General features: G+C 45.6%; 1 protein-coding gene across 10 annotated transcripts in view; it reads left to right on the top strand.

Moving 5' to 3' along the window:
- LOC129868639 (RNA-binding protein Musashi homolog 2-like) overlaps nt 1-25,113 on the top strand; it is a 338,972-nt gene that overhangs the window by 194,294 nt on the left and 119,565 nt on the right. For all 10 annotated transcript variants that reach the window (XM_055942797.1, XM_055942800.1, XM_055942795.1 and 7 more), the window contains exon 7: nt 3,387-3,435. In XM_055942797.1, coding sequence (XP_055798772.1) covers nt 3,387-3,435 — 49 coding nt within the window. The remainder of the gene's footprint in view (nt 1-3,386; nt 3,436-25,113) is intronic.

Here is a 25,113-nt window from a genome sequence, read left to right as displayed (position 1 = left end):
GTTGAATAAGCTGCCTGACGCCTGTCCTCCCACTGCAGTGTCATAATAACAGACAGACACACGGCTATCTTAACATCACTGAACGTGGGAAGCCTATAATACACCGCATTGATGGCCTATAGGCCTCTTCATTTTACAAGGCTATGCTAGTATTTCCACTAGGCGTTTGTATCTAAGCAATAAGGCACAAGAGGCAGTGCTGTGTCATGAATACAGTCACAGGTAAATGGCATTGACTTTTGGTCATGTTGCTACAGAAGCGACCCAGTCGTTAATTATTTTTGCATAGTTGCTCAGTCCCCTCCTGTACTCCCTGTTCACCCACGACTGCATGGCCAGGCATGACTCCAACACCATCATTAAGTTTACAGACGACACAACAGTGGTAGGCCTGATCACCGACAACGACGAGACAGCCTATAGAGAGGAAGTCAGAGACCTGGCCGTGTGGTGCCAGAATAACAACCTATACCTCAACGTAACCAAGACTTAGGAGATTATTATGGACTACAGGAAAAGGAGGACCGAGCACACCCCCATTCTCATCGACGGGGCTGTAGTGGAGTAGGTTGAGAGCTTCAAGTTCCTTGGTGTCCACATCAACAACAAACTAGAATGGTCCAAACACACCAAGACAGTCGTGAAGAGGGCACGACAAAACCTATTCCCCCTCAGGGAACCAAAAAGATTTGGCATGGGTCCTGAGATCCTCAAAAGATTCTACAGCTGCAACATCGAGAGCATCCTGACTGGTTGCATCACTGCCTGGTACGGCAACTGCTCGGCCTCTGACCGCAAGGCACTATAACGGGTAGAGCGTACGGCCCAGGCGGAAGGCCCTAAAAATTGTCAAAGACCGCAGCCACCCGAGGCATAGACTGTTCTCTCTACTACTGCATGGCAAGCAATACCGGAGTGCCAAGTCTAGGACAAAAAGGCTTGTCAACAGTTTTTACCCCCAAGCCATAAGACTCTTGCTGCTACTCTCTGTTTATCATATATGCATAGTCACTTTAACTATACATTCATGTACATACTACCTCAATTGGACCGACCAACCAGTGCTCCCGCACATTGGCTAACCGGGCTATCTGCATTGTGTCCCACCACCCACCAACCCCTCTTTTACGCTACTGCTACTCTCTGTTCATCATATATGCATAGTCACTTTAACCATATCTACATGTACATACTACCTCAATCAGCCAGACTAACCAGTGTCTGTATGTAGCCTCACTACTTTTATAGCATCGCTACTGTATATAGCCTGTATTTTTACTGTTTCTACAAATATACTTTGATTTGATTTGAAACAAAATGGTTGCTAAGCAGGCTGGATAAAGTTCTTGTCACTTGCTAGCTAGCTAGCCAACTTCTGCTAACTCAGTCATGTCAAACATTGAACCTGAAATGACAGTACACTAGAGCATTTTCATTTGTTTGAGCATTTTTTCTATCGGCATTTACTTGGATATGTCCATGATAATGACGTTGATGTGTGATTTTGACTGACTCAGAAAAAGTTGTCTCATCTGGGCACCGAAATTCAAAAGTGAAACATTGTTCCTGAGGTCGGAAAGGCAGACAGTGAGGCTTATATTAACCCCGCTGTACCAAACTAAATGCTAGGCTGGAAGCAAGGGTAAATAATGTGCTCGTTGAGATAAAGACAAGAGATGATTGGGACTGCTACATGAACATGATACTCTTATGAAAGCAGAGTGATCATTATCAGATGGAACTGTTAGCAGGGATAGGTATGTCTGTGACGGCCAATACAGCACGGCTTGAAATGCTGCTTGTCCAATCAGCATCCAGGATCCAAACAACCAGTTTTATAATAGACATTATAAACCAGGTGGTCTGAGCCCTGAATGCTGATTGGCTGAAAGCCATTATATGTCAGACCGTATACCACGGGTATGACAAAAACAGTATATTTACTGGTCTAATTACGTTGATAACCAGTTTATAATAGCAATAAGACACCTCAGGGATTTGTGGGATATGGCCAATATACCAAGGCTAACGGCTGTATCCGGGCACTCCACTTTGCGTCGTGCTTAAGAACAGCCCTTACCACACCTCCTCGGGCCTTATTGTTTAATTCTACCAGCTTCAGGGCACATACTACTATTTACCAGTGTAGGCTGTATATTATTTATAGGAAATGTGTTTTGCAGGGCTGATGTGTTCTTTGAAATTGGATGACTATAGGTGTGAAAAGAGTAAATCCTAGGCAATAATACATGCCAGTTAGTAGATGCTTTTATACAGATCAACTTACAGTCATGCGTGTAAACATTTTACATATCGGTGGTCCTGGGAATTGAACCCACTACCTTGGCGTTACAAGCACCAGGTTCTACCAACTGAGCTACAAAAGACGAATGAGATATCATCCAATTGCCTATTTACCAGCTGACAAATACATGAGACCGTGTGAATGGCATACTACAGAGCTAAGCAGGGGGTTTTAGGTCAATGTCCATTTGGAGGTGGTCATAGTACAGCAGGCCTAGCATGTGGGTGGTAGTGAGCTGCAGTAGACTAGTGCCTACATCCTGTGGCAGGTTTGCAGCGTGGCAGCAGCAGTGTGGCAGAGCCTGGCAGAGCTCCTCTTTATCAAGTCAGGCAGTTCCATCTGAGCCAGCCCCCTGCTCCTCTCTTCTCATCTCTTCCCTTGCTCCACATGGCCCTCCCCGCATTCCCGCCCTGTCACCCTCCCGCCCCGCCGCGCCTCGCCCCCCACCCCCACCGGACCACACCACACTGCGCTGCCAAAACCTCCCCAGCACTCAGCCTGCTCCGCTCCACACCGCACGTTACCTAGCGACCGTAACCGGGGAATGTGTGGTTCTCGGCGACATTGCCCTATCTCCCCCTCTGTGATTTTGTATGGTGCTGTTTTTTTCCTCCTCTTTTTTGTGTTGTTCTCTCAACAAGAATCCACAATGAAAATGAGGCTGCCTAAATTCAACGTTGTTTTTACCACTTCTTCTGAATTATAGGGAACAGATTTCTGTCTTCCAATATGTCGTGAGATGTGTGAGGATAAACATTTGCCATCTGTCTCTCTCTGTGTGGCTTTATTGAACGACATGATGAGAGTTGATATCACCATGGATCATGCTGCTACCTGGTGGAGCAGAGGAGGCTGGGGTTGGTTGTTGCAGTAGGGTGTGTCTACCTGGTTGACTCAAACTGTCTATGGTTCCCTGAGGAAGACTGTCCGTTGTCCCACATTGAAGGATACACACTCGTTAACCTCTTTACCCATCTTTGCATCTTTACCACAGTACAGAAGTAATCACCAGTGTATGTCTCTTCCATGTCTCTCCTATCTGACCTTAGACTAATGTCTGTTTTCCTCTTTGGTCTTTCAGGTAGAAGACGCCATGCTCATGTTTGATAAAACTACTAACAGACATAGAGGTAAGTCCACCATCTGTATGTTAACATCCCTTGTGTTTTTCTTTTACGTGTATTCATGGGACAGAAAATAGCAAATTTCTGTGGCATTTTCCCTTGTTAAACAACACTGGGTGATTCATTTCACAAGGTGCCAACCTATTACAGTGCTTATCCAGACACTGGAAAACGTCCTTTAAAAATCAATAGAATGCTATTTAAAACCTATGGCAGGCTGAGGTGTGACTGATGTTACAGACGGTGGTGGTGGTGGGTGTCGTGTAGAGACAGGCATGGGCTCTTCCTTCTCTCTGGGTGTATGTAGGGGGTTATGGAGCCAGCCGTGGGTGCTGCCTGCCTGTCTGCCTGCCTATAGCACTACCGCTCACTGCGCTGGGAGATAACAGCAGAGATAAGGCCCAGGAGCAGCGCTGTCTTTATCTCTCTCTTATCTGCTCTTTATCTGGGATTAGGGGGAGGTTTCTCTATAAAGCAGAGGACTTTCCAAAGACAGACTGTCTCCATCTCCCTCTCCCTTCAGTACAATTGGACCATCTCCACAGCCAGAAACACTACCAATTGCAGGCTAAAAGACACTAAAAGACCTGATATACAGCTGACAGACAGACTCTGTGGCCCATAGTGATGTGCAGCAATGCTGATGTGATGGATAGTATGGTGACTGAAAAAGCCACAGTAGTGCAGCCATTATAAGGGCCAGTTAGCTGCACCCATTACGTTAGCTGGCTAGACGGCTGCTTGTTAGCACTTCCCTCCTCTCCTCTCAGAGAGAAGTGTGTGTCGTCCAGCTGCTGACAGGCATTTCCTCTTCACCTCATATACACACTGAATCCAGACACTTCCCCTCTGTCTCTCACACTACCCAGCTTTTCTCCAAATAGTCATATCACAAACACGATCTCCTCAGCATTGAAGCAGACCTCTCTGTGAAAGTGTTGCCCAACCACATCAGCAGATGTAGAGCTTTACTCAGGATTGATGCGTAAATGATGGATAGATTTTTTTTGTGCCTTTCTGTGCGTGTGTTCACACATTTGTGAATGTGTGTGCGTTAGTGATGCACGAGTTGAGTCATAACCCACAGACCCCACAGTTATATCCGCTGGACAGGCGGGTTTAGGGTCATGAAATATTTTGTGGATGAAGGGCGGGTGGTTTGAATAAAGCGAGAAAACAATGCATCTTTTTTTAATAAATGTATGATTCTTGTGCAATTCACATCTATAGGCTATATTGAGGATTTTCTTTCATTATTTGTATCTGGTGTTAGGCTAGTGCGTAAACGTAAACTTTAAGGCCCACTATATGCGCACCATATACACGCAAAATGCTTTTGGGAACTTGGGCAGAAAAAGTTAATGCTGATCCACTTTGGAAAAAAGGACAATATCGGAGTTGAATTCAATAAGAGAAAATCTGTGAAATGGAGAATTGACAATAAAGAGAAGGGAGGGCAGTTTGGGAAAGATTGTAAAATAAAAAGTGGTAGAGAGGCTGACAGTGCCGGCTATGATATGTGTGATGGTTGTCAGGCGCTATACAAATTCGACAGTCACAAGACGGGGACATCAAATATGGCATGTTAAGGAAACTGTAGCCTACTGTTCAGATGGATTACATTTTTATTGAACTAGGCAAGTCAGTTAAGAACAAATTCTTATTTATAATGACGGACTACCGGGGAAAAGTGGGTTAACTGCCTTGTTCAGGGGCAGAACGACAGATTTTTACCTTGTCAGCTTGGGGATTCAATCCAGCAACCGAAAAATGCTCTAACCACTAAGCTACCTGCCGCCCCAAAATCTGGACACTGACTGTAGGCTAGGTCTACTGTATAATGTCTCACATAGCCTGATAGCCTATTAACTCCTGCAGAATTAAGCATTTTCTGCAGTAAAATGATAGGCCTACACCAAATGTAGCCAACATTTTACTCTTTTTTTTACCCCCTTTTTCTCCTCAATTTTGTGATTACAATCTTGTCTCATCGCTGCAATTCTCCAACGGGCTCGGGCGAGGCGAAGGTCGAGTCATGCGTCCTCTGAAACATGACCCGCCAAGCCGCGCTTCTTAACACCGGCCCGCTTAACCCGGAAGCCAGCCGCACCAATGTGTCGGAGGAAGCACCGTTCAATGACAGAAGTCAGTCTGCAGGGGTGCTCAGCCTGCCACAAACCCCCCCAGGCCAAACCCTGCAGTAACCCGGACGAGGCTGGGACAATTGTTTGCCGCCCTATGGGACTCCCCGTCACAGCCAGTTGTAACACATCCTGGGATTGAACACCAGGCTGTAGTGACGCCGCAACACTGCAATGCCTTAGAACGCTGCGCCACTCGGGAGGCCCTTCTTTCAGAATCTTGAGAGAATGAATGCGCGGTTAGGGAACGTCTGTAAAGCTGCTATCTTTATCAGCATCATAAAAGCTGATAGTATTTCAGCCACATAAAATATGCGGCCAAACCGAACTGAGAGATGGAGGAGAAAACTTTGCCAATACCTTATGCTGGGGACAATAAAAGGCCACTCTAAAATGTGCAGTTTTGTCACACAACACAATTCCACAGATGCGTCAAGTTTTGAGGGAGTGTGCAATTGGCTGACTGTAGGAATGCCAACAGTGCTGTTGCCAGAGAATTTAATCTTAATTTCTCTACCATAAGCCGCATCCAACGTTATTTTAAAGAATTTGTCAGTACATCCAACCGGCCTGACAACCGCGCCAGCCCAGGATGTGTAACCACGCCAGCCCAGGACCTCCACGTACGGCTTCTTCACCTGCGGGTTCGTCTGAAGATGGGGAGGGGGGGTGCTCAGGAGTATTTGTGTCTGTAATAAAGCTCTTTTGTGGGGAAAAACTCTTTCTGATTTGCTGGGCCTGGCTCCCCCAGTCGGTGGTCCTGGCTCCCACCCATGGCCTCAACCCTGCCCAGACATGTGAAATCCATAGATTAGGGCCTAATGGATTTATTTAAATTACCTGATTTCCTTTTTGAACTGTAACTCAGTAAACTCTTTGAAATTGTTGCATGTTGCGTTTATATTTTTGTTCAGTATATAAGCAGAAACATATCTAAATTAGGCTTTAAAAAATCCTGCACCCCTTTCAGAAAATCGTTCTGCCGTCTGACTGTACAGCGCATTTTCTATATTTGCCGGTTAGGGTCAGATGCAGGTGTTAGATTTTCACTTTATCACATATAGTTGGGCGGTTGCGGATGGGTTATTAGCAATTGATGGTGAGTGCGGGTGAACAAACAGCTGACCTGGGCATCACTAGCGTGCGTGTTCATGCATGTATGCGAGTGTGTGTGTGTATGTGTCTGTGCGTAAATGTGTGTGTGCTGCCTGCTGTCAGTGTGTCTGGTAAAGCGTCTCTCTGTGAGCAGTATCTGAACTAGTGGAAGTGCTATATGAGTTTGAGTGAATCGTGATGTGAAGTGACAGAACCCAGTGTGAGGTCTGCTTTGAGACGACGAGTTGCTGCTTTTCCCTCATCTCTCTCTGACTGCACTGCTGCTCTGTCAGTATGTGTCTGTGAAGAGGGTAGGGATGGGAGCTGAGCGGAGAGGAGTGTATCACTGTATTATCACTGTATTAGGTGTTTGCCTTTGGGCTGCCAAATGCCCTTCAAATGAAGACAATGATGAATAAGCACCCGGCCTGGCCATTTTTCTGATTCAGAGCTAACAATAGTGAGAGACAGATGAAAGTCTTCCTTTGTCTTACTAGCATTTTAGTATATACTGTTATTCATCTGGTTGGGGATTTCTCAGTTTCTCAACACATGACTCAAATTTGTGTACTCCTGTCAGTAACTTGACAGATAGAGAGACTTCATTGTGGCAAATGGAGAGAATCCAGTTTTTCATGGTGGCTCTGAACAGAAAATGTACAGTGATATGAGGGCGATGAGTGAAGACATATTGTTCCTCGTCCTCTATATTAAAAGAGGTCGTGAGACAGGACGTCTAACAGTCAAGGTATCTGCGGTGTTCCTTTGACTCTCCTGTCGTGATGGTTCCTCTGTGTGCCTTACACAGACAGGTGTGTGTGTGTGTGTGTGTGTGTGTGTGTGTGTGTGTGTGTGTGTGTGTGTGTGTGTGTGTGTGTGTGTGTGTGTGTGTGTGTGTGTGTGTGTGTGTGTGTGTGTGTGTGTGTGTGTGTGTGTGAAGATGTGCTTTCTAATCCTCTCTCTGCGCCGCTCTTCACACTCATTTGGAGTATTCAGCAGTGTCCTTCAGACGCCACCCCTAAGGTGACTGCTGCTGAAACGACTGCTAAAACACATTTCTTTACTCTCTCTCTCTCTCTCTCTCTCTCTCTCTCTCTCTCTCTCTCTCTCTCTCTCTCTCTCTCTCTCTCTCTCTCTCTCTCTCTCTCTCTCTCTATCCCTCCCTCTCTCTCTCTCTCTCTCTCTCTCTCTCTCTCTCTCTCTCTCTCTCTCTCTCTCTCTCTCTCTCTCTCTCTCTATCCCTCCCTCTCTCTCTCTATCCCTCCCTCTCTCTCTCTCTCTATCCCTCCCTCTCTCTCTCTCTCTCCTGTTAGAGGACACTCGCTGCAAGTGAAGCTCCTGACAAAGGCGAGTGCTGCACACCATCTCCCTGGCATTTAAAGGAAAAAAATAAGGGTGATTGTGTTGGGAATTCAATGTTTCTGGCAAGTGGCATGTGCTGTCCAGAGGTTCACACCGGAGTTGAGCCATTGTTACTGCCAACCTTGCAGCACCCCCCCCCCCCACCCCTTCTACCCAACGTCACCTTTCTCCCACCTCCCCATCCCTCTGCTCCTCCCTCCCTCAAATCAAATACAATTTTACTGGTCGCATACACATATTTAGCAGGTGTAGTGAAAAGCTTGTGTTCCTAGCTCCATCTTACAATACACAGCAATACTCACAAATCTAAAAAGTAAAAGAATGGAATTAAGAAGTATAGAAATATTAGGACAAGCAATGCCCGAGTCCGGAGTATAAATATATATACATATGTGATGGGATTTATCGACAATATGAACAGAATATGTAGTATATCTGAAGAATAGTACAGTACCAGTCAAAGTTTGGACACACCTACTCATTCAAGGGTTTTTCTTTATTTGTACTATTTTCTACATTGTAGAATAATAGTGAAGACATCAAAGTATGAAATAACACATATCGAATCATCAAAAATGTTTTAAACAAATACAAATATATCTTTGATTTTAGATTCTTCAAAGTAGCCACCCTTTGCCTTGATGACAGCTTTGCACACTCTTGGCATTCTCTCAACCAGCTTCACCTGGAATGCTTTCTTGAAGGACTCTTGAAGGAGTTCCCACATATGCTTAGCACTTGTTGGCTGCTTTTCCTTCACTGCGGTCCAACTCATCTCAAACCATCTCAATTGTCCATTGCGCATGTTTCTTGGCCCAAGCATGTCTCTTCTTCTGTTTGGTGTCGTTTAGTAGTGGTTTCTTTGCATCAATTCGACCATGAAGACCTGATTCATACTGTCTCCTCTGAACAGTTTATGTTGAGATGTGTCTATTACTCCGTGAAGCATTTATTTGGGCTGCAATTTCTGAGGCTGGTAACTCTAATGAACTTATCCTCTGCAGCAGAGGTAACAATGGGTCGTTCCTGTTGCGCTCCTCATGAGAGACAGTTTCATCATAGCGCTTGATGGTCTTTGCGAAGGCTGTTGAAGAAACTTTTAAAGTTCTGTTCTTGCCATAATACGGACTTGGTCTTTTACCGAATAGGGCTATCTTCTGTATAACACCCATACCTTGTCACAACACCCTCTGGAGAGCCCTGCGTTTGCAGACAATGCAGTTGTCGTATCAGGCGGTGGTGCATCTGTAAAAGTTTGTGAGGGTCTTAGGGGTCAAGCTGATTTCTTCAACCTCTGTGTGGGTGGATCATTTCAGATTGTCAGTAATGTGTAAGCAGAGGAACTTTACGCTTTTCACCTTCTCCACTGCGGCCCCGTCGATGTGGACAGGGCGGGGTTCAGACAATAATCCCCGAGCTTAATGATGAGTTTGGAGGGTACTGTGATGTTGAAGGCTGAGCTGTAGTCAATGAACAGCATTTTTACATACGTAGGTATTCCTCTTGTCCAGATGGGATAGGGCAGTGCGATGGCGATTGAGTCATCCGTGCTTCTATTGGGGCGGTATGCAAATTGCAGTGGGACTAGGGTGTCGGGTAATGGGGAGGTGATATGATCCTTAAATACCCTCTCAAAGCACTTCGTGATGAAAGAAATGAGTGCTATGGGGCGATAGTCATTTAGCTCAGTTATCTTCACTTTCTTGGGCACAGGAACAATGGCGGACATCTTGAAGCAAGTAGTGACAACAGACTGTTATAGGGAGGGATTGAATATGTCCGTAAAGACTCCAGCCAGCTGGTCTGTGCATGCTCTGAGGACGCGGCTAGGGATGCCGTCTGGGCTGGCAGCTTTGCGAGGCTTAACATGCTTAAATGTCTTACTCACGTCGGCCATGGAGAATGAGAGCTCACAGTCCACGGGAGTGGTGGTGGCCCGCGACGGCGGCACTTTGTTTTTCTTGAAGTGGGCGAAGAAAGGATTTAGCTTGTCCGGGATCAAGACAACGGTGTCCGCGACGTGGCTGGTTTTCCCTTTATAATCCGTGATTGTCTGGCATCCCTGCCACATACGTCTCATGTCTGCGGCGTTGAATTGCGACTCCACTTTGTCTCTGTACTGACGTTTTTGCCTGTTTGCTTTCAGTTTTGCGTGAATGCTGCCATCTATCCACGTTTTTTGGTTTGGATAGGTTTTAGTTGTCACAATGGGAACAACATCCGCTTTACACTTCCTAATGAACTCAGTCATCGTGTCAGTGTATACGTCAATGTTATTCCCAGAGGCGAACCGGAACATATCTCGGTCCGTGTAATAAAAACAATCTTGAAGCATCGATTGTGATTGGTCAGACCAGCGTTGAACAGTCCTTACCACGGGTACTTCCTGTTTGAGTGTCTGTCTATAGGAAGGGAGGAGCAGGATGGAGACATGATTTGATTTGCCGAAGGGAAGGCGGATAGGGCCTTGTAGCCATCCTGGAAGGAAGAGCAGCAATGGTCGAGGGCTGTTGATGCGCGAGTGGCGCAGTCAATGTGTTGGTAAAATGTCTGTCGAGTTTTCTTAAGATTTGTCCCCAGCTACAGTAAATGCATCCTCAGGATATGCGGTTTCCAGTTGGTACAAAGTCCAATGAAGTTCCTTGAGAGCCGTCATGGTATCGGCTTGAGGGGGAATATACACGACTGTGACATGACCGAAGAGAATTCTCTTGGGAGGCATTCGATTTTTAGGTATTCTAGGTTGGGTGAACTAAATAACTTGATTTCCTGTACGTTACCATAATCAGAACATGAGTAGTTAATCATGAAACAAACACTGCCTTTATTTTTACCGGAGAGTTCTTCATTTGTGTCTGCGCGATGTACTGAGAACCCAGCTGGCTGTATGGCCGGGGACAGTATATCAGGACAGAGACATTATTATGTGAAACAGAGTATGTTACAGTCCCTTATGTCTCTCTGGAAGGAGATCCTCGACCTGGGCTCGTCTACTTTATTGTCCAAGGACTGAACATGAGCGAGTAATATACTCGGAAGCGGTGGATGGTATGCACGCCCCCTGAGTTGGACTTAAGGTCCACTCCGAATACAGTCTCTGGGATACCCTTGGGGGGTATCTACCTACTGCCCTCCCTCTCTGTCCCTCCCTCCCCTTCACTCTCAACACTAGCCTCACACTCTGTATTCTCACAGTGAAATGCCAGCTCCTTTTTAGCAAGGAGAAAGGAAAACATATAGGAACACACAGGCGCACATGTACACATACACGTACACACACACACTAGTTATGGCCAGAAAACACGTAGTCAACATGGTGATCGGATATGAACACTAACGCCTTGTCAGTGTGTTGAGTGTTCACAGAAGCGTGGAAGCTGTCACCCACAGCATGTGTGGTGGTGAGAGAGCACGTGCTGTAGACAGGCCTGCTGTGGTTACACACATGTACGCCCTGGGGCTAACATGCCACCCAGTCAGAAAGACCAAGCATCCAGCCAGCCATGGAGCATGGTTTACACCGTAAACCACCAATACTAACCAACTGTTACTGTACCTACCACTTATACCACCAGCAATACTCCAGGAACCTTTTAGAGTTAAAATCATTCTTTCATGTGCCTTCCTGCTCACATCCGCCAACCTGACACATGATCTACAATCTAAACAGTGATTTTACTGTCAAACTAAATTGCCATTGCCAATGAGAGTGTGGGGGAGGTGAGACCAATTGTGGGGGGTGGAGATAGTGATGAGTTGTCAAAGACAACTTTTGGTTGACTGGCAGCTGCTGATATCATGGTATCAACTAAACCGGTTGAAGTCGGCTGTAAAAGTTGAAGTGATGGAATCCAATGCTCTTCCACACGGATAGTTTAATCCTCCATTAAGGATAGCTAAGACAATGCTATGGATTGCTCTTTGATTCCGTCACCCAGTACACTACAAATACTGTGGTAGGCACTTATGTCGATCATGAAACCAAATCCACAACAACCAGTTAAAGCGGCTACAGTGGAATTGTCATCCACCGGAGGTCCCAGTGAGCCTAATTGGACACCTTTTTCATTTTCTTCTGCTTAATAACAGATGAGTAGGATGATGATGAAACCCATTGAAATTACACATTATATTCCTTAACAATGGTCTGTAACCAGACGGCATCAATTTAACCGCTTTAACAAATACTGTGTAATGATTACAGGTTAAATTAGTGTTTTTTTGAATGATGCAAGTATTAGTCATTTCTGGCAGCATGAGCAGAACTAAGAGGTTGAATAATGCTGAAGGTAAAAGTCTCATTTGGACAGAGACAGAGAGACAGAGACAGAGAGAGAGAGAGAGAGACAGAGAGAGAGAGAGAGAGAGAGAGAGAGAGAGAGAGAGAGGATCGATTGGCGCGCAGAAGCAGCACGGTTAGGTTTTTCTTTGGGCTGAAAAGGCCTGGTTAGCTCCTGGAACATGAACAGAAGGCTGTATTGTGTGTGTCTGTAATCTGCTTACCTGTATCGGCAGCCCAGGGACGAATCTCAGCTCCAGCCTCTCGGTTGGCACCAAGGAGTCAATGTCACACTGCGCCAGTCTTGCCTCGCTTCCAAACAACCAGGCACGGGTCTGTGCAATGCTGTGTGTGTTTGCTTCTGTCTATGTGTCGGGGGATATGTCTGTGTGACTTATGAAGATCCGTACATGTTAGTGTATATACAGTACCAGTCAAAAGTTTGGATGCACCTCATTCAAGGGGTTTCTTTATTTTTACTATTTTCTACATTGTAGAATAATAGTGAAGACATCAACACTATGAAATAAAATAAGTATTAAACAAATCCAAATATATTTTATATTTCAGATTCTTCAAAGTAGCCACCCTTTGCCTTAATGACAGCTTTGCACACTCTTGGCATTCTCTCAACCAGCTTCATGAGGTAGTCACCTGGAATGCATTTCAATTAACAGGTGTGCCTAGTTCAAAGTGAATTTGTCAAATGTATTTCCTTCTTAATGCGTTTGAGCCAATCAGTTGTGTTGTGACAAGGTAGGGGTGGTATACAGAAGATAGCCCTACTTGGTAAAAGACCAAGTCCATATTATGTCAAGAACAGCTCAAAAAAGCAAACAGAAACAACAGTACATCATTACTTTAAGACATGAAGGTCAGTCAATATGAAAACTTCAAGAATTTAGAAAGTTTCTTCAAGTTCAGTCGCAAAAACAATCAAGAGCTATGATGAAACTGTCTCTCCTGGGAAAGGAAGACCCAGAGTTACCTCTGTTGCAGAGGATACGTTCATTAGAGTTATCAACCTCAGAAATTGCAGCCCAAATAAATGCTTCACGGAGTTCAAGTAACGGACACATCTCAACATCAACTGTGAAGACTACGTGAATCAGGTCTTAATGGCCGAATTGCTGCAAAGAAACCACTACTAAAGGACACCAATAATAAGAAGAGACTTGCGTGGGCCAAGAAACACGAGCAATGGACATTAGACCGGTGGAAATCTGTCCTTTGGGTTGATGAGTCCAAATTTGAGATTTTTGGTTCCATCCACCGTGTCTTTGTGAGATGCAGAGTAGGTGAACGGATGATCTCCGTATGTGTGATTCCCAACGTGAAAAATGGAGGAGGTGTGATGGTGTGGGGGTGCTTTGCTGGTCACACTGTCGGTTATTTATTTAGGCACACTTAACCAGCATGGCTTCCACAGAATTCTGCAGCGAAATGCCATCCCATCTGGTTTGCGCTTAGTGGGACTATCATTTGTTTTCAACAGGACAATGACCCAAAACACACCTGCAGGCTGTGTAAGGGCTATTTGACCAAGAAGGAGAGTGATGGTGCTGCATCAGATGACCTGGCCTCCACAATCACCCGACCTCAACCCAATTGAGATCCTTTGGGATGAGTTGGACCGCAGAGTGCAGGAAAAGCAGCCAACAAGAGCTCAGCATATGTGGGAACTCCTTCAAGACTGTTGGAAAAGCATTCCAGGTGAAGCTGGTTGAGAGAAGGCCAAGATTGTTCAAAGCACTCATCAAGGCAAAGGGTGGTTACTTTGAAGAATCTCAAATATATTTGTCTTTTGGTTACTACATGATTCCATATGTGTTATTTCATAGTTTTTATGTCTTCACTATTATTCTACAATGTAGAAAATAGTTCAAATGAAGAAAAAACTCTTGAATGAGTAGGTGTGTCCAAACGTTTGACTGGTGCTGTAAGTGCTATGTCTATATGCACAACCGTCTATGTGTATGTGTGAGTGAACATGTGTATGTACAGTGCAGCATATGTTTACCTCTTGTAGCTAGAAAGTGGAAGTTATTTCTCTTGAAATGGATTGTTATGGCATTAAATACACAGTAAAGACTCAAACAATGGATGGAATATAATCAGGTGTCATAGTGTTCCGGCCATCTGGCTAAACTCCTCTCCATTATTTATTTCTCCATTGTTCATATTGAGATAATCACTGTCTCGTTGGACGATGAGAACAGCCTATAAGTGCAACCATTAGGCCTTTGTCCTCTCGTTATATAACATTCATTATTTTAAACAAAATCTGCCTTTACTTCTGCACACTCTCACCCTGGAGGCTGGGCCATGCAGGCTGCAGCCACCGCTCCCTCCCTGAGAGAGAGGCCCTCACCTGTGACGTCACACAGCCACATAAACAACTAGCAGTGGGGGATTAAAGATGGCCGTCGGAGTGGAGCCTAGCGCGGTGTGTCTGTCTGCTGGAAAGGGATTGCAGGCCCGGGGAGCATAGGAGGAAAGGAGAGGAAGGAGAGCAGAGAGACGGAGTGAGAGAGCGGCTCTGTGGGACGCCTCCTCCTGCTGGTTGGTTCCTCTGGCTGGGAGCAGCAGCCGGTGGCTTCAAAAGAGCGGCAGGCAGTCGAGGCCTCCGCTTCCAGCAATTAGAGATCACTCCAGCGGATGCCTCCCGGCCTGGCCCTCAAATCCCTCCAAAATACCCTATGATTATTACTCCACGACACAGATCATTTACCAAATGAATCCTGCACGGCTGAGAGAGAACATCCTAGTATTCTTTATATTTTGTGTCCGAGTTTTGATGAGGCTTCTCTTTGTTCCGACAAGTTAAGAGGGGATTTAGGAGACAGGGGGACCGTTTGAGTCTTAAAGATGGCGTAACTTCAGACACTCGCTTTGATATGTCAGCCAAGACGAGCGGTTGAAAAGGAAATGATCCCTTTCATTTCTTACCCAAACACTCGTATATATTGTCTCTACTCGGAGCACCGTGTGTGCAGCTGGGGTGTTGTTATTTGTGTGAACTGAACTATCACATCTACTGCACATTTTGTAGACCCTTGATATTGGATACAGCCCTTTACTCTGTGTAATGGCACATTTCCTACACAAGCCATTTCAAACTCCAGTATTATAGTCCCACACTCAGTGGGGATGTTGCCAGTGTGTGGAGGTCCTCTGTGGCCAATGACAATCTGCTAGAGAGAACAGAGAAAACAGGATGGATCTGGCTGGGAGCCCTGGGGGCGAACACCTGACACAATCCCACAGCAAATGTTATTAGATGTTCTCTACATTTCCCCATCGCATCGTTTGAAGAGTTCCAACACCATCAACATTAGCTAGGTAAATTCTCTGCAGTATTTTCTCCCCGTGACTAACCTGATATTAGCCATTAGTGGGAATGGCATCTAAATGGCACACCTAATCATATGCATTACCCCCTCCTCCACCTGAGGGCTCGTCTCCCTGGCCTAATCACGTTGACAAAGGAAATGATGTGTTCAGTCACTCTTAATCACTGCTAGAGCTCATCACCGCCCAGCCCCTGCCGGGGGAGTGGGCCTGCCTGTCGCTGAGCAGAGCTGTGGAGAGGCGACCTAGCTCACGCATCCCCTTTGCCTGCCCGCTCGCCAGTGTTTACTGACCACTGGGAACAGACGTCAATTCAACATCTATTCCACGTTGGTTCAACATAATTTCATTGAAATGACATGGAACAACGTCGATTCAACCAGTGTGTGTTTAATGTGACTCATCCTGTGTCTGACTATGACTCCCATCCAGACTGAGACTCACTCACCCAGGCCATCTTACCCTCTCTACCCTCTCTTACCCTTTATTACCCTCTCTACCCTCTCTTACCCTCTCTAACCTCTCTTACCCTCTCTACCATCTCTTACCCTCTCTTACCCTCTCTACCCTTTCTTACCCTCTCAACCCTCTCTACCCTCTCTTACCCTCTCTACCCTCTCTTACCCTCTATTACCCTCTCTACCCTCTCTTACCCTCTCTACCCTCTCTAGTTAGTTTGCTGGTCATCACAGTCTCTAACAGTTCAGTGTTCTTATGACTGTGGTTTTAGCCTGAAGATGACCAGATGGCTGACTGAGCATCTACAGTGCTGGTCTCGCACGGACACTGGATGCTGGATGGGGTCAGGCATCTCTGGGTAAAAAAGATTGAGGAAGAAAGCAGTGCCTGAGGCACTTCCCTATCCTAATCTCTCACCAGGGGTGAAGCGTGTTGCCATTTAAAACATCAGTTAGTCACACTGGCTGTCTACATCGCAGCTCACCTCTGGAGAAGCATTAAGGACATCCCACAAACACCATGTAGAAGTTAACATTTCTCTCTGTTTGCAGGTGTAAAGTTTGTGTGTGTGTGTGTGCGTGTGCGTGTGTGTGTGTGTGCGCTCGCGGGTGCATGTGCTTGTGTGAAAAGGATATTTCAGTTTTTTGGTGTGTGGCATTTTCTGGTTCACTGTGTGTGTTTGTCTCTTGAGCGAGTCAACATTACATTTTCCTCTGTATCCCTGCTCCTCTATTAAAAGCAGAGATGGATTTATTTAAAAGAAAATAAGCAAACAGCCGTGCCTCGGCTGCCATGGCGGAAGAGTCTCTTCAGGAAATGAAAATACCAGCTCGGGATTGTCATCATATTGCGAGTTAGGTAACCTCTGACCTTTTAATACCCGGGAGCTCTTCTATCGGTGACCCGGCGGATGCTCTTAGAAAGTGAAACCACCGGGGAGGGTTCACACTGCTCACATCATCATTCTGAGAACACCTAATAGTGGTTTTACTGAGGTTATAGTCCCTCTTGGGGAGATTGAGACCAGTGGCCAGGAATTCTGAGTCTACATCCACTCTGTATGGATGTGTCCACTACCTCCACATATACTGTAGCTACCAGTGTACATATATAGGGGGATGTGAATAAGACAAACTTGACTGGTATATACTACTGTACAATAAATAAATGCAGTGTGTTCATGTTCACAGTGCATCAAGGTCTACCAACAGTATATCAATGGTTGTAAAGATATTTCCTTAAAGGTAATATATTTACATGAATATTTCCTTGAATATTTCCAGGATATGCTCTACATAGCTTGCTACACGTTACCTTGACCATCATTTTCCGGTCTTGAGGCGAAGCGATGCGGTGCCTAGTGAGCCCAGTGTAGGACGGTGTGAGCAGAGCTGTGTGTGAGCTGGAAGCCCCTAAGAGTTCTCTGCTCTGTAGGTAATGGAGCTGGACTGGATCAACACACAGCAGGATGAAGGAGAGAGAGCCCCCTCGGTCGGTTCCCTCAATCTGCATTGTTGCATTTAATTATACCATGGTCTGTGCCTGCCTGCCTGCGCTGTGCTGGGCTGCGAGCACCGTTTACAGCTGAGCACAGCACATGGGGGAATGCCTAAGTGCCCACTGTGCACTGTAAGTAGATTGTGTCGCTCTTTGTCTTCCTAACTTGTTTTTAAAACCTGCTCGCTGGGTCTCTGTTGGATAGAAGTGGGTCCTAGACAGGGAAATATGCAGGCGTTTCTACACCGCTCTCAACAACAATGATGCGCCGCATTAATTACCCACTGGCGCTTCAGAAAGCAGGGATGAGTTTAGATATAGGTTTATGGTTGGACACGCTGAAACATAGGTGTATGTACACACACCCACAAATACACACACGCACACACACACACACACACACACACACACACACACACACACACACACACACACACACACACACACACACACACACACACACACACACACACACACACACACACACACACACACACACACACACACACCAAATCAAAGTAACACGGGAATCACCTTTAGACGTCTCTCTCTGTTATGTCCTAGCTAGCCTATTAGAGATGAGAGTAAACAGGGGATGTGTGTGTTTAGTCAGTGCAGGGCTGTTTTCTGGCAGCTTCTTGGAGGGAGCCTGAGTGGTAAATATATAATACATAGAACATCATAGGATCTGAAGATTGCCAACAGCTGTGGAGAGCAACTCTCTCTCTGCAAGGGAAATATTGTAATTTCTCTGACCTGTGTTCTTTTTAAAAGGCCACATTTCTCTTATCTTCCCAGTTTGGTAAGGGTAATTTTCTTCAGAACTAACTGTCTGTTTCTGTATGGAATAAGTACTATTTTTGCTAGCTAGTCCAAATGTTCAGTGAACCCTAGGTCGCATCACTGGAAGACTTCAGATGGCAGCTACCTTAGATGTATTTCTTTAGTCTATTTCATTCCCTTAATTTTGTCCCATAGATTTCAGTACATGTTTCCACAATTTAAAGACCTGTCCACTCACATCCCTGGCGACACCATTGTAATACTCTCTCTCAGACAAACAATGTGAGTGCTGTGGAGAACAGGCTGACACTATGGATTTTCTTCCATCAAAGCTAATCTTGTTGGCAATGTCAAAGAGCGACAGAGATACAGGTACCTGTCTGAATAAAGGAAACACTTGAGTAAACGAAGGATACAAAGTATATTGGAAGCAAGGGAATCCACATGTGTGGTTCCTCATTTAATTAAGAAACTAACATCCCATCATGCTTAGGGTCACGTATAAAATTGCCCAGTTGCCCATTGTTTTGGCTACCATGGCTAAAAGAGCTCAGTGACTTTGAAAGAGGGGTCTTAAAGGAGCATAGTGGAGTTTAAATGGTGTGTGTGTCTCAGTCACCAGATCTCAACCCAATTGAATACTTATGGGAGGTTCTGGAGCGGCGCCACCATCAACAAAACGCCAAATGATGGACTTTCTCGTGGAAGAATGGTGTCGCATCCCTCCAATAAAGTTCCAGACACTTGTAGAATCTATGACAAGGTGCATTGAAGCTGTTTTGACGGCTCATGGTGGCGCCCTGAGACACTTTATGTTGGTGTTTCCTTTATTTTGGCAGTTACCTGTACATGGGATAAGGCAGTATCGGGCAGCTGATCAAATAGCAGTCAGCTCTGGAGGCTATAATCAGAGGATCGCATCCTGTAAACCGCCGCTTTTGATGATGTTTATCTGAAACGGAGCCTCAAACCCTTCCTTCCATCCTTCATTATCCCGGAGCCTTTAATGTATCAGCTCCTGTTAAAGCGACATCACAGCCACTGCTCCTCACAACTCTTCATGAATTTCTCTCAAGTACAGATGATGTACAACTAAGCTGATTTCTGTCTGCCGTTGTTTGCATTTCTCCCATAGTTGCTTCTAAGGTCATCACAATCAGCAGCAATGCCACGGCAATCATTTTTTTCACATTTCGCAGGAAGATTGGAGGCTGAGTAAAATGTACATTACTTCACTTCAAGCTGAATCCTCTACCGTTAGATTATGGGAAAAGTCCTTCTAACTCTCTATCTCTGTGCCTTGAGATTTTAAATGGCTATGGTGTTTGGTGTTTTCCTGGGAATGCCTCAGCTGTTAGCCCCCTATAGATCATGCCCAACATTACATTTATTTCACCAACTAAATACTCTTCCATCTTCCATCTGCCTGCATTGACCTTGCCTCCCAGATGCTCCATTGACCAATGCCGCCCCCTTTATCTACTGATTGGCCACCTGCAGGCCCACTGATTGGCCAGTGGCGGTAGCTCCAGCTGATTGGCAGGGGAGGGGGCCAACCCCAGCTGTTGGTGGGAGTCAGCGGGAGCAGCTGCAGTGGCAGGATCAGCTACCTGATGTAAGATCGCCTTTGAATTAATGATAAAACAGTGGTAATAACCAGCTGTTTTGAGGGCACGTGTCCCCTCCCAGCCCCAGGCCCTCCCTCAGTGCTCAGTGTGCCTGGGAAAGAACTTAAAAGGCCCTCCCTCAGTGCTCAGTGTGCCTGGGAAATAACTTAACAGGCCCTCCCTCAGTGCTCAGTGTGCCTGGGGAAGAACTTAACAGGCCTGAGATTGGTCATCCTATATTCACAAGGAAGGGCCCACTCACCGCTCTCCCAGCTCCACCTGGTCCCCATCACCACAGATGTACCTCACAAGGCTCCACCTAGTTGATCCATCTCTCCTGACTCCTCCTCCCTGTGTCATGTCAGCTGGGAGCCATTTCTCCTAGCAGAGGAGCTGCTGTAAGGGCCACGGTGAACACGGAGGGGCTACGGGAGGTTGAAAATCACAGAATTCCATTTCAGCTAGTCAGTGTATCAGAGAGTCGTCTATACAGCCTGATGACCCTGCTCCCCTTCCACAGGGGCTCTGATGGTCAGTGAGGAGTGTTGCTCTCCCCATAAAGCAGCCAGTGGAGAGGGGCTCCCATAGGATGTGTGTGTGTGTGTGTGTGTGTGTGTGTGTGTGTGTGTGTGTGTGTGTGTGTGTGTGTGTGTGTGTGTGTGTGTGTGTGTGTGTGTGTGTGTGTGTGTGTGTGTGTGTGTGTGTGTGTGTGTGTGTGTGTTGTGGTCTGTAATTTAATTTTTTAATTTTTTATTTCTCCTTTATTTAACCAGGTAGGCCAGTTGAGAACAAGTTCTCATTTACAACTGCGACCTGGCCAAGATAAAGCAAAGCAGTTCGACAAAAACAACAACACAGAGTTGCACATGGGATAAACAAACGTACAGTCAATAATGCAATATAAAAATCTATAAACAGTGTGTGCAAATGTCGTAGGATTAGGGAGGTAAGACAATAAATAGGCCATAGTGGCAAAATAATTACAATTTAGCATTAACACTGGAGTGATAGATGTGCAGATGATGATGTGCAAGTAGGGATCCTAGGGTGCAAAAGAGCAAAAATAAATAACAATATGGGGATGAGGTAAGTAGTTGGGTGGGATATATACAGATGGGATATGTACCGGTGCAGTGATCTGTGAGCTGCTCTGACAGCTGGTGCTTAAAGCTAGTGAGGGAGATATGAGTCTCCAACTTCTGTGATTTTTGCAATTATTTCCAGTCATTAGCAGCAGAGAACTGTAAGGAAAGGCGACCAAAGTAAGTGTTGGTTTTGGGGATGACCAGTGAAATGTACCTGCTGGAGCGCGTGCTACGGGTGGATGTTGCTATGGTGACCAGTGAGTTGAGATAAGGCGGGGTGAATGGGCAGAGAGGGTGAGTTAGGTACGCACAGGACCTGAGTTCGAGGCTGGGGCCGACAGATAAACAAAAAGAGGTACCGCGTTAGTGAACGGTCCAGCAGGCATCAGCTGTGTAGCCGAGTGATCATAGGGTCCAATGAGCAGCAATAAGTGAGTCAGGGAGCCGTTCGGTAGTCGCTACTACGCTAGACGAGCGGGAGACAACTGCGTTCAGAAAGCTAGCGGGCCGGGTCTAGCAGATGGGTCTTCGGCAACATCGCAACGGAAAGGCCAGTTGAAACCACATCGGACGATTACGTCGGCAGACCAGTGGTGATGGATCGGCGGGGCTCTGTGTCGACAATAAAGGGTCCATTCCAATTGGCAAAAGAGGTATTGTAGCCCAAGAAGTTAGCTGGTATATGGGCCAGGCTAGCTCAAGGCTAACTGGTGCTTGCTTCGGGACAGAGGCGTTAGCTAACAGTAGCCACTCGATTGCAGCTAGCTAGCTGCGATGATCATGTGTAATGGTCCAGAGCTTGCGGCAGGAATCCAGTGATGTGGTAGAGAGAAGCAGTCCGATATGCTCTGGGATGATATCGTGCTGTGCAGACTGGCAGGTATTGTCCAAGCTAAAGCTGGCTGGTGTCCAAGCTAAAGGTGAAGACCGCTAGCCGTGGCTAGTTAGCTGACTAACTCCTGATGGAGGTTCCAGTTATAAGGAATAAAAATAGCAGATCCGTACCACATTGGGTGAGGTGGGTTGTAGAAGAGTATATTTAGTTCATAGATAGAAAGTGAGATTAAAATATATATGAAAAAATATTATTTACACGGGATAAGACAAAGACAAACACACGTCCGACTGCGACGATGCTACGTCATCTTGGAAGGTAATAAGGTGTACCCATCTGAACAAGTTCCACAGCAATGTGACTAACAGAATGGAATAATGTGTCCCTGAACAAAGGGGGGTTGGGGTCAAAATCAAAAGTAAAAGTGGCCACCAGCTGCATTAACTTCTTATGGCTGCAATCCCGTTAACGGGATGATATGACAACAGCCAGTGAAAGTGCACGGCGCCAAATTCAAACAACAGAAATCTCATAATTAAAATTCCTCAAACATACATGTATTTTATACCATTTTAAAGGTAATCTTGTTGTTAATCCCACCAATGTCTCCGATTTCAAATAGGCTTTTCAGCGAAAGCACCACAAACGATTATGTTAGAATACCACCAACTCACAGAAAAATTCAGCCATTTTTCCAGCCAAAGAGAGGAGTCACAAAAATCACAAATAGCGATAAAATTAATCACTAACCTTTGATGATCTTCATCAGATGACACTCATAGGACTTCATGTTACACAATACATGTATGTCTTGTTCGATTAAGTTCATATTTATATCCAAAAACCTCAGTTTACATTGGCGCCATGTTCAGAAATGCCTCCAAAATATCCTGGGGGAAATTGCAGAGAGCCACGTCAAATAACAGAAATACTCATCATAAACTTTGATAAAAGATACATGTTTTACATAGAATTAAAGATACACTTGTTCTTAATGCAAACACTGTGTCAGATTTCAAAAAGCTTTACGGCAAAATATTCAATAATCTGAAAACAGCGTTCAGCCACAAAAGCAGGCCATACAGTTACCCGCCAAATTGTGCAGTCAACAAAACTCATAACAAGCATTATAAATCTTCACTTTCCTTTGCTGATCTTCGTCAGAATGCACTCCCAGGACTCCCACTTCCACAAGAAATGTTCGTTTTGGTCGGTAATGTCCATCATTCAAATAGCTATTTTTGGTAGCGTGTTTGGTAAACAAATCCAACGTCAGGAAGCACGTTCACTAAAAGCTGACGAAATGTCCAAAAGTTCCGTAACAGTCAGTAGAAACATGTCAAACGATGTATTGAATCAATCTTTAGAATGTTTTTAACATAAATCTTGAATAACGTTCCAACCGTAGAATTACATTGACTTCAGATGAGCGATGGAACAGAGCTCCCTCTCATGTGAACGTGCATGGTCAAAGCATGGTCAGGTCATGGCAGACCTGACTAATTCCCCTCCCCTTCGGCCCCCCTTCACAGTAGAGGCATCAGACAAGGTTCTACAGACTGTTGACATCTAGTGGAAGCCGTAGGAAGTGCAAACTCATCCATATCTCATATCTTGATTTCAATAGGATCTTGGATGAAAATCGACCAGCCTCAGAGTTCCCACTTCCTGTTTGGATTTTTTCTCAGGATTTTGCCTGCCATATGAGTTCTGTAATTCTCACAGACATAATTCAAACAGTTTTAGAAACTTCAGAGTGGTTTCTATCCAATACTAACAATAATATGCATATATTAGCAACTATGACTGAGGAGCAGGCAGTTTACTCTGGGCATCTCTGTGCACCTTTCATCCAAGCTACTCGTGCAGTGCATCTCCTCCTCATGGACTGCACCAGATTTGCCAGTTCTTGCTGTGAGATGTTACCCCACTCTTCCACCAAGGCACCTGCAAGTTCACGGACATTTCTGGGGGGAATGGCCCTAGCCCTCACCCTCCGATCCAACAGGTCCCAGACGTGCTCAATTGGATTGAGATCTGGGCTCTTCGCTGGCCATGGCAGAACACTGACATTCCTGTCTTGCAGGAAATCACGCACAGAACGAGCAGTATGGCTGGTGGCATTGTCATGCTGGAGGGTCATGTGTTATGATTTTTATGAATAATGACGAAATGATGTATACATTTAACGTAGAACTATAACTAACATAATTTTACCCTGTCACTGTATGATTGTATGAAATGTATTAGAATCATAAATCTATAAATCTGATGTGTGTAGTTTTAGTCAGAACTAGAACAAGGACTTTTTGTTCCTGTTTAGTATGTAAGCAGGATGCAAGTGTGAGACAATGTATGAGATAAGAGGAGCTATCGACAGACAAGCTCTACTACTGTTCCTTACATGACATTCTGTCCCCACCCAGGGAGGGGAGAGAGGAGCTATCGACAGACAAGCTTTACTACTGTGTTCCTTACAGGACATTCTGCCCGCACCCAGGGAGGGGAGAGAGGAGCTATCGACAGACAAGCTCTACTACTGTGTTCCTTACAGGACATTCTGTCCTCACCCAGGGAGGGGAGAGAGGAGCTATCGACAGACAAGCTCTACTACTGTGTTTCTTTCAGGACATTCTGTCCCCACCCAGGGAGGGGAGAGAGGAGCTATCGACAGACAAGCTTTACTACTGTGTTCCTTACAGGACATTCTGCCCGCACCCAGGGAGGGGAGAGAGGAGCTATCGACAGACAAGCTCTACTACTGTGTTCCTTACAGGACATTCTGTCCTCACCCAGGGAGGGGAGAGAGGAGCTATCGACAGACAAGCTCTACTACTGTGTTTCTTTCAGGACATTCTGTCCCCACCCAGGGAGGGGAGAGAGGAGCTATCGACAGTTCAGTTTATGAACATTGAGAACAAAATTCTCATGACATCATGTCAGGATGAGCCTGCAGGAAGGGTACCACATGAGGGAGGAGGATGTCTTCCCTGTAAGGCACAGCGTTGAGATTGCCTGCAATGACAACAAGCTCAGTCCGAGGATGCTGTGACACACCGCCCCAGACCATGACGGACCCTCCACCTCCAAATTGATCCCGCTCCAGAGTACAGGCCTCGGTGTAACGCTCATTCCTTCGATGATAAACGTGAATCCGACAATCACCCCTTGTGAGACAAAACTGCGTCTC

The sequence above is a fragment of the Salvelinus fontinalis genome, chromosome 13 (genome assembly GCF_029448725.1).
Source record: "Salvelinus fontinalis isolate EN_2023a chromosome 13, ASM2944872v1, whole genome shotgun sequence".
Taxonomy (NCBI): Eukaryota; Metazoa; Chordata; class Actinopteri; order Salmoniformes; family Salmonidae; genus Salvelinus; species Salvelinus fontinalis.
The sequence above is the reverse complement of the archived record's forward strand: the minus strand, read 5'-3'. Positions and strand labels throughout refer to the sequence as shown.